Raw genomic sequence first — 15,183 nt, 5'->3', positions numbered from 1 at the left:
TGGAGTTAGTGATGTAGCCTAGCTGCAATATTCCGGATCAATAATCCCACCCACAAATACAAACTGCTCCTCCTTATCTCTTGAAGAGCTCTCAGTTTTCACTTTCAAAAACGTATTTTTCCTCCCATCCTAGTTTCATTTTTTCTGTTTGGTTGGTTGTTGGGTTTTTTGGGGGAGTTGTTTTGGCTTTTTTTGTGTTTTTTTTTTTTTTCTAAGTCGTTTTTGCTTCTTTCAATTCAGCCTACAGCTTCAGCTTTCCCTACCCCTTAATGTAAGGCTGCAGAGAGCTGCAGAGAAGTGACAGTACAGAAGGGTAACAGCACAGAGTTCGCACCCCAACATACACCCACAAAGCCAAGATCCAGTAAGGTCACACCAGGACCCTGATGGGAAGACCCTACTGGCTGCTGCCAGGGACTACAATAAAAAAGCACCAAAGAAAGTGATGTGCTCCTTGGTGTAATCCACCAGCTTGATGTCACTAACGTTGACCATTAGCCTGTCTCCTACTTTTAAGGAGACCACAGCACCCAGATAAATGGGCTGGAACCAGTTATTTCCATTTTCACTGAGGGTCTTGGTGCCAGTCAGCAGATTGGTGGGCACAGGGTAACTGTCAGTGACTTTGGTGATGATCTCAGTGACAGAGTTTGGTTTAGTGTGATTTTCAATTGGCCCTCGGAAAGTGACCTGAGCATAGACGTAGTAGTCCCCAGACACAGGTATCACCAGTGAGTTGCTGGAGTAACTCAGGTTGTTCTTGGTAAAGGCCAAGCCTCGCTTGTCTTCCCACTGCAGGATGGGCAGATGGTTTCCCGTGGTGGTGGTGAGGTCTTGTCTCTTCACTGTGGGAAGAAGAAAGATGAAGAAGGGGTGGGTTAGTCTGCTTTATCCAGGGATATGCTGTAGGATGCAATGTGAGATCTCTGCTTCAAAGGGTGAACTATTTAAATGGGGTAACAAAAATGCTAGGACAGAAATGTTCTTATTTTACAGCTTGAAAGCCGAGATGAAGTGGCTGCAGGCCAGCTATCCAGTGATGGTTTTGGAGGGTGTTCATAAGGCATCCAGACTGAGCAATCAGGAGTTAAAGTCAAGGATGCTTTTGGAAGACCTTGGCCAGTACAGGCTACCTGGAGTATGCTGTGACTGGATGTCCTGGTTGTGGGCAGATCCTGAATGAAGAGACTGTCCTTCCTGAAGGCTGAGTCTCGTGGCACTGTGGAGCAATACCCTACACATCCAAGGTGCTATCTTATCTATTTACAGAGTAAAAACCTTGTTTTTAAGTGAAACCAGTGCTGGGGCAGTTGTACATAGTTACCATGCCTGTAACTAATGGTTCAGGACAGGAATAAGAAATTTTAAAGCATCATTTTCTTCAGTAGCTATGGCTCACAGTTATGTTTCTTAGACACTACTGTGCATGCAAATATTTCCCCATGATCAGCACGATCTATCACCAAACACTGAGACGCTTCTATTCCTGCCATTTTGCTTCTGAAGGATGTTAGGTTTTGTTAGCCCTGGTGTCAAGCTTCATGAATGCTCTCAACAAAACATTTTGCTTAGAATTGCCTTTGGTTTACTGGTGCCATTTGATTTTATCAAGTGCTCATAAGACCCCGCTGTGCTTCAAGAGGCCCAAATCCAAAGCAGCGCATTACATTTAGAACTGTTTTCATCTCTTTCTTTTCCTTTTCTTTTCTTTGATGCTTTGCTGGAACAAAACCCTAAGCTGTTGTCAGCCTCAGCTTTCTCCAGGCTTTTCCCAGTCTTGTGGTTAGCCGATCACAAGCAGAGCTCTAAGCCAGACCTCAGCATCAGTCTCATCCAGGCTGAGGATGCTCCCCTGGCTGCAAGGGTCTCAGGGGATGAATCAGGGAACTGCTGCCCTATTTCCTTTGCCTCTCCTCTGCTCTTTCAGTTTCTCTCACACAACACCCAGGAGAATAAGTCCTAGACTTATTTCTACTCATTTTTTAATTCAGGGAAGCAAAAGAGTTTTCTCTTTTCTTTACTGTCTGCTCTTTTCTTTACTGCCTGCCACATGAAATTATTGTGGTAGAACAGCAGGTGAAGTGGTGGACAGGAAGAGGATAAAAACCATTCAGGTTCTGCCAGGTATTAAAATGAACCTGAAAAGTTAATCATAAATGCTGAGAAAGACTGAGGCAATTGATTTCCAGGAAATGAGACATTTTTTGTGAGCTTGAGTTAATGTTTAAAGTTTATTTTGATTTAATATTTGGGGAAGGGGCACATTTGCATGGGCAGGGATGCAAATGGAGTGCAGGTACTGATTACTGTGATACTCTGTTGAAAATAACCATTAGGTTTATCCTGGGTGAAATGAGATTCAGAAAAAGCAACGTGCTCAGCTCCCAATGGCATCTATTTCCCTGTCTCTTCTAGAAATCAATAATCCCTAAAGAGACAAGAAGGTGTTAGGAGTGTGATTTCTTTCATATTCTCTGAGTAGCACAATGAAATAATGGGTGTTTTTCAGCCTGCCTGTCAGTGCTGCTGAAGTATCAAATCTCTCTGGTCTTTCCCCAATCGGTTAAGTACATGAGGGGAGTATTTGTGTGTAGGAGGGACTGTGGTAGCAAGCCAAGCTATGTTATAGCAGTATTATGAGAACTATAAGGGTTAGAGCCAATGGAGCTTTTCCTGATACAGAGAGAGAGGAATAAAAGAAAGTGGAAGTGCTCATGGTCTGCCTCCATCCTCATCTACTTCTCAGGGTGTCTAAAGACAGGTCTGAGTCCTGGCAAAAGCTTAAAGTAGCATTTGGATCACTATAAGGTTTACAAGAGGTTGGAGTAACATGTCTCAGAGATCTGTTGGTAGCAGATGAAATACTGTTTGAGATGGGAAGGATCAGAAAAGATCAGAAAATTCCCGGAAAATGTCCTGGGCTCTTTTCCATCTTGGAAATTTTGGGGGGAAATTGAAGAGAAGCTGCATGTGAAATATTCTTTTCCATGTAGAATGATGCAGTGGGTGTCAGTGACACCCAATTCTTCAATGTCTTTTACTAACAGGCAGCTTAAGTGAAGTACATGATTTCATAACTTCTAGAATTAGTCAGCTGTAAGTTTTACAGCTACAACCTCCCTTTTAGGATAAATCTCACTCTATTGATGCTCTCTATTTTCAAGTTAATTTTTCCCATGCTTTCAATCCTGATTGGGGGAAAAATTCCTGTTCAAATGCCTTTGAATACAGCACATCTTTTCTAGCAGCATTTGTACTTTGTAGTTTTTATTTACTTCTTTTGTAAATAGATGGAGCCATACTTCCTCTCATGCTAATTCTTGAAGTCAATGAAATTTGCCTTTAATAAGGGGCTCATTGCTACAGTTCCTTCAACTTTCCTGTCCGCTATAAACTTTTGGCATCTCTTACATGTGAAATTATTTCTCCATTCATCAAATCCCTTTTGGCTTAGTCCCTTGCTGAAGAATCCCTTTTGCTTGGCAGCTTTTGGGTACGTTTTGGGACATATTGTTGAACTTGCGGGGTATCTAAACTCTCACTAGTGTGAAAACCTGATACTGAACACTGGACTCTGAGTCTCGGTCTCAGTGAGAGGTTAGAGTCTGAGTCTCCTGTTGTGCCCTGGGAGTTTAATAACTACCCTTAGAAAGGTCATTACTTCCAACAATCAAGTGGAACCGGAAAGTAACCAGATTTAGTGGAGCGTCTAGGGGCCATTGGCAGCATAGTAAGTGTGAGCCAGGTACCTCAGTGGGATTTCTGCACCATGCCACAGGCTGGTGACAAGAAGGAATAGGCATTGGTCTGTATTGTGACCCAAAGTGCAACCAAACAAGTCAGAGAGGGGATGATGGCATGGCACAGTCAGCACTAAATACATGTTACTGCGCAGGAGAGAATGGGGATGAGAAAAGTCCTAGCTAGGTATTCTTCACTAGCTATAGCCACCCAGGAAGAAGAGATCTTGATGCCAGTTTGGATAAGTTCAAAATGCTCCGTGTGTGTTAAAAAGACCAAAAGCAGGTGAAAAGTTCATAATAAAGGAACAGAAATGAAAACACTGAGTCATTCTGCTACTGCTAATTCAATGGTGCATTGCTGTGAAAGTACTGTGTCTAGCCCTTGTTCCTCTCACTCCTCACGTTCAGATTATACGTGTCTAAAAAGCTGTATGTGTCAGAATATGTGTGCTGGAATAGAGAGCTGGAATAGGTTTCCTACAAGTGAGAGTCTGTAGTCTACCACCTTCACTTTGCAAAGTATACCTGCAGTGGGGGAATGTCCCATAGGCTTGAAGTATAATTGTTCCTCTTTCACTTTCTATGCATGAACCATGGTTTCTGAGAAGGGAAGGGGGCACCCAAGAAATCATCATGCAGCAGGTCTGAAACCATATTTCCTGACTGCGATGCACTGCTAAGCTTGGGAACTCATTGCACAGGGTTCAGCACCAGAAATAAGACTGGGCTAAAAAAGGTCAAAGATAAGCTCATTGGAATGAGGCTTTCTGATGGCTACATAGGGTGCAGAACCCCCTTAGCTTTTTCTTTTCATGCATGCTGTGGCCAAATGTGGCTGCCCCCTCTCCCTAGCATGGGGGCAGTTGGGAAATGGAGAGACTTACACTAGCAGACATGGTCCTTTTGCTCTTTCAAACGTGCACTTAAGCAAAGATAGGATTCTGAACAAGGACAGGTCAGTTTTGGAGCTCTAGCAACCTGCATGTGAACGGGGATGGGACAGAGGGAGGAGCTTGTGGATTAGGGAAAGAAAACTATGCTGGGAAAGAACTCGCCTCTGGAATACAGATTGATTTCACCCTGTAGGTGAGTTTGTGTGAAGCATCATGTCACTTCTTGCACGTTTCAAGTTACTAACATGCTCCCCAGTACAACTACAGGGCATTGGGGTCACCTCTGTAGTGAGGTTTTGAGAGCTGTAAGTTGCTTTGGGTCAGAGCAGCTGGAGAGCCTTTCAGCATTCCGCTCCATCCACAGGAGAACCAGCCATGAATTTTTCCTCTTTCTTGGAAATAATACCTGTATTTTCCAGGTGGGGGGAGCTGGTGAGGACGACAGAAGGCTCACGACAGCGTCCTTGGTGTGGTGACAGCTACACCTTCACGGCTGAGGTGGTGAGATGGTGGCCCTGCAGATGCTAGTAGCCCCTTAGAAACATATTGCAGCCTACCCTGCAATAGAGCTTTGTGGCAGCACCTTCCTAATGCAGCATAAGGGCTTGGAGATGTTCACCTTTCCTTTTCCATGGAAAACAGGATCAGTTTTATGGCAACATGGTGTGTGTGACCTGAGAAAGATCTTGCAGAAAAATAAGGTCTAAAACTGATCTTATTTTACTTGATTTTTCTCCCAAAACTGGTAGTTCATCCCACTTCACTGCTCTGTGTGGGCTCCTTTCCTTGACTTTCCTAAGGGATTCAGCAGATCGCTAGAATTCCAGGGACTTAGTACAGTTGCAAGAGCTTCTCTTTCAGTGGAAGAAGCATAGAGTCATAGAATCCTAGAATGGTTTGTGTTGGAAAGGACCTTAAGATCACCTAGTTCCAAACCCTCTGCCATGGTCAGGTATGCCTCATTCCATCTTGGAAACACAACAACACTTCTGTCGACTACCTCCTTTGCAGTGCCTTTCCTACAAACACAGCCTGCAAACAACAATCTGTTGTGGTCAGCAAGGCAGAGCTGATGGTTATTTTCCTTGCAACACCTGATCCTATCAGCTCCATATAAACTGAGGTTACATCTGCTGGAATACTCATGGGAAACGCTTTATTTTTGAACAAACATTACCTGTCAGGTGAGCTCTTGGCTTTTCAGCACTGGGAAGTGTTTCTGTAACTGAGGGAAAAAAGGGAAAAGTCATGAGTAAGCATGTTAGATGCTATTCAAGTCAATGAGATGTGAGTGGTGACCAGTGGTGCTGAGGAAACCTGTGCAGCCCCTTTCCATTTCTGCATATGAGTCAGGAGTTACCTGCTGAGATTGCTTATTGACACCACTGAGGTAATAAAATCCCTTTGCATATGGATGAGCTCGTTAGACCTATATTTCTGAAGGGTGAACTAAGAGGAGCTGTGGTGTCCATGGGTCAGAGGGCTGTGTACATGGGCTCCCAAATCCATGTTATGCTGATCCCAGAGAGCTGCCGGGGATGTCTGTGCCTGCATTAGAAGGAGCTTGCCCAGTCCTGGGATTAGGAGTGGCTCGCACTTTCACTACGGCCCCAGTTATCTCCCTGTATCTTGTAGCAAGGTTTGTCTCCATCTGCCCTGGCTTGTTTGGCTTGGGAGGGGTTTGGGTGCTGCAGCAGTGATTGCTAAACCTCAGCACACAAAGGTGTTGGGGACGGGGAGGGAAGAACAAGCAAACTTACCAGTATCTACTGCCCGTTGCTTCAGAAAGCGAGAGCCCCTCTCTTCTGTGACCTGCAAGAAGAGATTCCAATGGGTTAGTTCCAGGCTCCAGCGTGTACAGCACCGACATAGAGGGTCTTGTTTGTGTTATCCCAGAAAATGGAATGTGCTACTGTAACATTACCAAGTTCAGCTAGAGTTTTTGTGTAAAAGGACAAGCCCTGACAAGGCTTCGCTTCATTGCAAGAGCTTTCTGCTGTTTGAAACTGCCCGTGCCTCTGAAAGGGTGCCAGGGACAGGAGCTGGGCTCCTGTAGTGATGGTTGTGCTCAACTCCAGTCTTGTTTAGAGGCTGGACGAGCCCTTGGCACAACTGGGAGAGGTCTGGCAGAGTGGCTGGTGTGAATTAGCGATTGCTAGCCCTCCACTGGGATGGTGACTCCATCCAGCACCGCTGGAGCACCTCTGCTGCTCAGAGACTCTCCTGGTCCTCAATCTCTGCAGAGCAATGTGAGCAACTCCTCCTTGTCTCAGGACTCTCTGGAATGTTGGGCAGCCTCTTTGGAGGGTGGACAGGAGCTGAGACTGTCGGAGAGCGCAGGTGGCAGAGGGTGAGCTCTGCAGCTCACTGATGCTTTACCAAGAGACAGCAGGGTGATTCACAGTTCCTTGGCTCTTACATTTTGGTCCAGAGCTGAGCCCCAGCTTGCTCATAACCCATCCCTGTACCAACATGCATTTGCATAGCAGCAGGACATGGCCCCGGACCGCACCAAGCGGTTCTGGTGTTTAGGTCAAGCAGTTCAAAGGGAAGCTGCTGTCTGTCTGCTGCATGCCTAACAAGGCTGGTCCTTCTGAATAATGCTTGGGCACAGCCAGTGGCTTCTTGCCATGTGCCAATTCTTTTATGGCTCCTAACTGCAGGATGCTGTGGGATGCTGACTCTGGACCCAGACTCCCTGTGGTATGAGGAGCATCCCTTATGCTTTCCCCAGGGCACAGTTCATTGCAGGTCTATGCCAACAGTGTGGCTGCAGAAAGAACACAGTCTGGGATATGCAGCCAGCTCGGGGTTGGCTGTCAGGAACCCCATTACTCAATGTTTGTCAGGAGCACATTGGTCTGATATAGTGTGTTTAATGAACAGCTGCAATAAATACATCAAACAGAGCCTGCTCAGCTTGCAGGCAATGATTTGATGCATATTCATAAACAGGCTGAAATAGTATTAACGCACAGATGATAAAGCTGTCTCCTGGTGTCTGTGTCGTGCATAACTTCAAATACTACAGGAGAAGCAGGAAATAGATGATATATAGTGGCTGGATGAAGAAGACTGGTTTTGAGAGGAGAATCACAGGCTGCCTGGGTTTGGGGACTGCCAGCCACACTGCTAAGTCCAGAGATATTTTAAGGTTTTACTAGCAGGGAACATCCCTGTGCTCCTGAATAAAACCATCGTTTCTAAAATAGTTATTCCAGTGTGCTGGAATAAAATGGAGAAGGAAAACAGCAGGGAAAAGCCTCTTTTAAACCCCTTCACCACCAAGGGTCCTGACTGCTTGCTGTGGCATCTAAACACGACTGTACTTCTGATGGGACACAGTCATAGCCAGGTGATGTGACATCGTCATAGCCAGGTGACTTTGTCCTTCTGTTGGTGGGAAGCACAAGATGCATGTGGGGGATTTCCCTCGAGCATTCCTCCCTTGCTTTTGGCCAGATATCTATGTGAATGAGTTGATTTACACCATTATTTATGTGACACTTCCTACATATTTATGAAGTGACAGACTTTCTAATGATGCTCAGTACCGCAATGAGCTGCAAATCAATCACAAACCTACATTCAATCATGTAGCTTCAGTGGGACTGCTTAAATATGTAAAGCCTAGCTTCCACTGAAGTACTGCAAATAAACTTGGAGGTTGCAATACAAACGGAGATGATGGGAAAGTGGGAAGAATAGCAAGAAGAATTCTGGGTTACTTTGGGGTTTTTCCTTGTTTTGGGTTTGGGTTTCTTTTTTTAATAAAGAAAAAGATTTCAACTGAAAGCTGAGGAGAAAGCTTCATTTGGAGATGCTAAAGTGCAGTATGATGCAGTAGATAGAGCAGGGTGTTGCGAGGTGTGGAGTCATTCTGTTGCTTGGTAAAGTTGGGGTTCTTACTTTTCTAATGGTGCTATTTGATAAGAATACATATTGCTAACGCCAAAAAGAAAGGCTGAACATCCTCGCTCACACGCTTTGCCTCTTGGACCTCCAGGAAGGGCTGGGGCTGTACGGTGGGGAACTGTACAGGAGAAGCAGGCAGAGAGAGATTAATAAGCAAAATATCCCCAGCACCTCCACCCTATCTGTTTTTAGGACAAAATACTGTTTTATGGGCAGGGTCTGTACAGGTCATACATGGTACATGCACACAGAGGTTTGCTAGCTCTAGAGATGCTGTATGGCCCAGACTGGGCAGTTTTGATAGGGACCTGTCCTATGCCACTGAAAACTGACTTTGATGCCCTTCAAGGGCCTGTAGGGACAGGCCAAGGGGAATGGCTTTAACCTGCCAGAGGGGAGACTGAGATGAGCTCTTAGGCAGAAGCTCTTCCCTGTGAGGGTGCTGAGGCGCTGGCACAGGGTGCCCAGAGAAGCTGTGGCTGCCCCATCCCTGGCAGCGTTCAAGGCCAGGTTGGACACAGGGGCTTGGAGCAAGCTGCTCTGGTGGAAGGTGTCCCTGCCCGTGGCAGGGGTTGGAGCTGGAGGAGCTTTAAGGTCCCTTTCAACACAAACCATTCCATGATTTTATGATTCTATGATTCTATGACTCCTGTACTGCAACAGCTCCCTTCTCCACTGCAAGACTGACATGGTGCACAGGTTCATGTCAAGCCTTTGAACGGGTTTTGGAATTTCCCTTTACACTGCTTGTGATCCTGGCATGCTAGGGATGCCATGAAAATAAATCCAAGTAACAACATCTCCAGAGAGCAGGGCTTGATGTTCTGCTCTGCTGGCCTAGCTGAGCAGAGTTGCTAAGGCAGCCCAAAGATGCTCTCCTTGCTGCTGTGCCGTTCCCATGGTAGATCTGTGCACTCAGACTGAAACTTGGCTTCCCTTTGGGGAAGGATACACATCATTCCTGGACCTCCCTCTGGAAAGGCATTATTAGAGCCTTTCACAGACTTCCTGCTGATAACACCATCCATGTGTCATTGCTTAAAGATCACTAGAACTCTATATCCTCACCTTGCTCTGCCCTGAAGAACAAAATGAAGTGATTTGTTTCTTCCAAAAGGGAAGCAGTGTAGTAAGCCTGGAAGGTGTCCAGGGAGGAAACCCATCAGCAGACTTCAATTATTCATGCAAGATGCATTATACCATGAGAAAGAGAGAAGCGGTAGCTCACCCGTCCTGCTGTGCTGACATAACTTGCCCCCCTTTTTTTCTGAAAGGGATGTTTCCTGAGGAAAAGGTGACTTTGTGTCCCTTTGGAAGCAGAATGTGGCACCACGTGCACCCACACAGAGGCAGAGATGAATGAACTGCCTCACCCTGTAGGTGAATGCAAGAGGCAGAACCCTATTGTACAAACCTTCCCCAGCTCCCTTCCCACTCCTCCTTGCTCCAGGGAGGATGGGCTTCTGCTTTTCACCTGCTGCTGAATTCCCCCCTTCCCACTGTCCCAATGCACATGAAGTTGGTAATCTGGCATGTGTGAGCTCAGCTCTGGTCCTGGGCAAGAAGAGGACTCTTGTGAGCTTGCTGATGCAAGGGTCAGTGGGCGAAACTTGGGTCTGCCCACTTGCTCCCAGTATGCCCAGGGCATCCACACCCCAAAACCAGTGCCACAGAGGGCTCTGACACATTCACCTGGGCTCAACCTTCTCCTTCTAGGTAGGATTAGGATTGGAATAATTAGATATTAGGTCAAATAGTAATATTAGATTAAATATTAGGTATTAGAGAGGAGACTGAGATGAGCTCTTAGGCAGAAGCTCTTCCCTGGGAGGGTGCTGAGGCGCTGGCACAGGGTGCCCAGAGAAGCTGTGGCTGCCCCATCCCTGGCAGTGTTCAAGGCCAGGTTGGACACAGGGGCTTGGAGCAAGCTGCTCTAGTGGAAGGGGTCCCTGCCCGTGGCAGGGGTTGGAGCTGGAGGAGCTTTAAGGTCCCTTCCAACACAAACCATACCATGATTCTATGATATGATTCTATCATTCTGATTTGGGTTATCAAAGGGGCACATGAGGGAAGAGCATCCTTTAACAATCCAGTTGTAGCGCTTAAGATGCAGTAGGAAATACAAAAAGTCTTTTTCCCGTGAGCCTTTATGCCTGGAAGTGTTCCCATAGACTGAAACTCCCTACAGCTGTGCTGAGCTGCAGAGCTCAGCATGACACAGCACTATGGGGAATTAACAGAAAGCTTCATAGGCAGCCAGAGCACTCTGCTGCTGGACCACACTGGTGACAGTCACAAGCAGTGAATGGAAAACAGGATCCAGCTGAACTGCAGCTTCACCTCTGGCCTTGGCAGGAAGGAAGCAGGCAGGCAGCCAGCCCCAGTCATTATTCTCTTCCTCACTGGGAGTCACAAGAGGCTGTAAGTCATCTGATCACCTCACCGCATCACTGTGGGAGTCATACTCACTAACAATCTGTGCATGCGCATGGAAAAACACTGGTGTAGCCCAGGCTAGAGCAAACCTAATGGCTTAAATTGTGCTTTTCCTCTTCAGGAGCCAAACCCACTCACAGAAATACTTCGGTAGCTCTGCCAACAACTTCAAGAGGCAGGAACACATTAGTCCAAGCAGACAGGCTAACATTTTGCTATTATTTCACTCTAAGATCATTTCAAGAACTGAACTATTCTGCTCTGTACAACCTCACAGGGCAATGCAGCTGAGACTGCCCAAAGCACCTCTTCATTCTGTGTGCACCTGCTCTAGCTGGCCTGAATCAGAATCACAAATTTGTTTGGTTTGGAAAGGACCCTAAGATCATCCAGCCCCAACCCCTGCCACAGGCAGGGACACCTTCCACTATAGAGCAGCTTGCTCCAAGCCCCTGTGTCCAACCTGGCCTTGAACACTGCCAGGGAAGGAGCATTTGCCACTTCTTTGGGCAACCCGTTCCAGTGTCTCAGCACCCTCACAGTATAAAACTTCTTCTTTATATCTAACCTGAACTCCCCCTGTGTAAGTTTGAACCCGTCAACAGTCCCTGATGAAGAGTCCCTCTCCAGCATCCTTGTGATAGCAGTAAAAGGGTCAATGCAGTAATGTGCACTTTCACATATGCAAGAAATAAATAGGCAGATCTAACAGCCCTAGGTACTGCCTAGGCCTGATGCATCTCCTCTTAACTCTGCACAAGGTTTAATAATAACACAGAAGATGCTGCACCCTAAGTCCAGCATCACTTGGGAGCGAGAAGCAAGCTGCGCAGACTCGTGCCAGCCCGTTTGACTTCATCCCTGTGCAGCCCAGAGCGCATGTGTGCAGCCATGGGTACAGCTGTCACGCTCTCCAAACATCCTTAGGCTAAATGTGTGTGAAGTTAGAAAGCTGCCTTCAAGGTCACTTACTAACACTGCTTTCTTTGTTGTGGTTCCTAAGTGAGCATAGAACAAGTAGGATAATTACTGGGGGAATTTCAGACCTGAAGCTAAAATTCAAACCATAGCTCTTTCGACCTTTAGGTGTATACACATCATTCTAGCATGGGGCAATCCTCCTGAATTCATAGCCTATTGTGGAAATAGGCACTTGTTTCCAGTCTGGCACAAGAAGGAGTGGGGTGGCATAGAAAAGCATTAGAAGCAACCACAGCAGCAAGCTTATCTTGCTAGGAGCAAAGTGAGTTCAGCTGTTTGTCAGAGGAGATGAGCAGAGGAGATCCCTAGGTCTGGAGAAAGTTTTGATGGAAGTAAAATTGGGATGTGAAAATTAAATTTAGACTCCTTAACTGTCTCAAATCATGCAACTGCAGGAGTTTGTATTAATAATAAGCAAGAGCTGTATCTCTCTGTCCAGTGATGGATGATGAGCACTGACCCGCTGGCATCACCAACACAGTCAGCAGATGTTTCTTGAAATAGGACACTGGGAGGGGAATTCTCCTTTCTTAACATGAAAGAAGGGAAGAAGATGAACCATAGTGTCAAAATCTGGCTGAGATTAGTGGAGAGGCACTGATTTCCATCAACCAGCCATTTTTCTTAAGTGTTTCCTTCAGCACATCACTGAAAGTTTTGAAGTTGTATCTTGTGCTGTGACCTGAATGAAATTAAGAGGAACAGAAAGCGTTGCCTACAAAGACCAAACCAAAATAACATTTATCCCAGGCAGATTTGCTCTGAGTAAGGAAGAAGGAATGTAACAGCGAGTTTCTTGCATTCCCTTAAATATGAGAAACTCATGAAGAGCATAAAAGAACCAAACAAACCCAACCCCGTAGACGCGGGATGTAGCGCACCAAGATAGAAATCAGCCATCAATCTCTTACCTGTCCAGCACAGGAGCTGGGTGCTCTGAGGTGTCCAACCAGCAGGTAGGCAATGGGCAGCACGAGGACCAGCACGGAGAGCAGGCACAGCAGCACTGCGCACCGTATCCTCTTCAAATCCTCCCGGAGGTGCATCCTGGCAGCTGGGTTGGTCCCAGGAGCCACTGCTTCCATGGGTATCTCAGCCCCACGGTCCATGACAGCTCCCGGCATGCGAGCTGCTGCTGCTCCTGGATGAGAACTGGGCATGGCAAAATCTCCTCTGGTGTCTGCCCTGCATGGAGACCCCCATTAAATAAGAGCTGCCCCGAGTGTGGGAAGGCACCGACACACACACACACCCTCCCTCCCAAGGAATGCACCGCCTACAATAGAAACCTAGCTCAGGGAAAGGGAGCACTGCGGCTCCCTGAGCTCCCCGAGGTGCCTGCTGCTGGCCTCCCTCTGCCTTTTTTTCCCCCTTCTGTGCAGAAGGAAGCTAGGAAAGTCCCAGTGGGTGGAACCAGGATAAACCCTGCTGCTGGGCTGGATAAACTTGAAAGCTTTTCCGCCTGGCAAAGGGAACATGAAACCAATGGGAGTGAAAGTGAGAAGTAGGGGGAGAGCAAGAGCCAATTGCGAGCGTGGGGTGGCCCGGAGCCCAGCAGTTTCAGCACAGCCCCAAGAAGAGAAAGGAAGAGACTTACAGAGAGTGTGAGGGTATCGCAAGGGACCCCAAAGAAGGAGTCTGGTTCTCTGGAAAGTTGCTTCATTCCTGCATCTTAGCAGAACTCATAGCAGGCTGCAGTCAATGTACCTTTTGCACCAAACAATCCAGGGTCAGGCCTAAAATAGGGTGTTGTGGGGTTCGTCATCTCCCAGCTTACTGTAACTGTGCTTTCAAAGGAGCCTGTTATCATGTCTTGGAAAAGCTGTGACTTTATTGCACTTGGCAAAAAAGTGATGTCATTTTTATTGATAGCCGCTGTCTGTGACTGAAGGACCTGCTGCCTATCGGCGCCCTCAGGAGCTGCTCAGCACCTGATTTAGGGGAAACAAGCTCCGGCAGCAGCCGATGTCCAGTAGGAAGGGGCTCCATTGTGCCAGGAAAGGCTGGTTGCATGCTCGCACCCCGGCACACAGCAGTAGTCCACCCTCCATCCCCTGGCCTTGGTAGGGTTTAGGAAGGGCATGGCAGGAGCTGTCTGAGGAGATGGTGACGTACAGACTTATCCAGATTGTTGAAATGGGATTTGTTTTTCCATAAGAAAACATGGCTCTTGCCAAAACTGAAACTTTCTTCATTTTATACATGCACACACACAGTGCTGTGCAGAAGCTTCTCCTTTTTCCCTGCGTAGAGAAACAGGGTGGAAACTTGTGTGTTTTTTAATGAAAGAGCAACAAGGTTTCCCCCACCTCCCTATGAGAAACATTTCAGATTCGTGTTATTACAAAATAATATCAAAGAAAGAAAAATAGTTTCTCATATCCCATTCTGTCTACACCAACCCCCAATCAAACTCCAGCCAGCTCTTATCACTCACACTTCAATATCGCTCCTAGAAATCATAATTTACAGTAGTCCAGTGCTGCTTTTGATGTGCTAGAAAGCTAAAAGTCATGCTCTGAGTAATGGATAATTTAGTTAGTGAAGATGGCTGAGGCTGCCAGCAGTGGGGATGGGAATCCTTGCCAGCAGGTTGCACTGAGAATAGGTCAAGGGAAGAGAAAGCAGGAAAGAGAAAGCAAGAAATAATGAAACCCTATATGGTTTATGGAGACAGGACAAGAGAGCTGCTAAAGCAACAAAGGACTTGTGTTCTAATCCGAGCCAAGCCGCAGAACTCCTTTGTGACCTTAGGCTAGTGACTGATTTCTTTCCTTCTTTAATTCCTTGTTTGTTTTTATTGAGGCTGTAAAACCTTCAGGACAAGGGCTGCTGTGTGGTTTTACAGTGCCCAGACCTGACTTCAGGGCAGCCATGGCTGTGTTCATCATCAGTTTAAAAACCATAATGAGCAGGAAGGTGCTGCTAAGATAAGCAGAAAGAAAACTCATATTTCTGTGGAAGTGCTGTGTAGAGATGTGATTTATTTCTCTCCCTCTCTGGGGTCCCAGTTGTTTATTCTAGGGCAGAGTCCAAAAAACCTAGTACTAATATTTTGGCCATGAATGTCAAAGTTCATTTTCTCTTCATTGTGAGTGCCACCGAATGTCTAAGTGCTTACAAGCAGCCAGCCACACATCTCCAATCTGTAAACTAGCAACCCCCCTGCTGTTTATTGGGTTTTATTTTCCAGGGAATTCCAGTGGAATCCCGAG

The 15,183-nt window shown here is 46.6% G+C and overlaps 1 protein-coding gene across 1 annotated transcript; it reads right to left on the bottom strand.

Moving 5' to 3' along the window:
- Nucleotides 1–248: 248 nt before the first annotated feature.
- TNFSF15 (TNF superfamily member 15) lies at nt 249–13,412 on the bottom strand. The gene is made up of 4 exons (XM_061476632.1): nt 12,880–13,412; nt 6,397–6,448; nt 5,814–5,861; nt 249–845 (listed from the first exon to the last, which is right to left on the bottom strand). Exons 1-4 carry the CDS (start codon nt 13,126–13,128, stop codon nt 418–420), a joined length of 777 nt encoding a protein of 258 aa, XP_061332616.1. The 5' UTR covers nt 13,129–13,412; the 3' UTR covers nt 249–417.
- Between the last annotated feature and the right edge of the window lie 1,771 nt (nt 13,413–15,183).

Source organism: Pezoporus flaviventris, unplaced genomic scaffold (assembly GCF_033815535.1).
Source record: "Pezoporus flaviventris isolate CSIRO_AGI_PZ_B2104156 unplaced genomic scaffold, CSIRO_AGI_Pfla_v1 ptg000097l, whole genome shotgun sequence".
Classification (NCBI taxonomy): domain Eukaryota; kingdom Metazoa; phylum Chordata; class Aves; order Psittaciformes; family Psittacidae; genus Pezoporus; species Pezoporus flaviventris.
The sequence above is the reverse complement of the archived record's forward strand: the minus strand, read 5'-3'. Positions and strand labels throughout refer to the sequence as shown.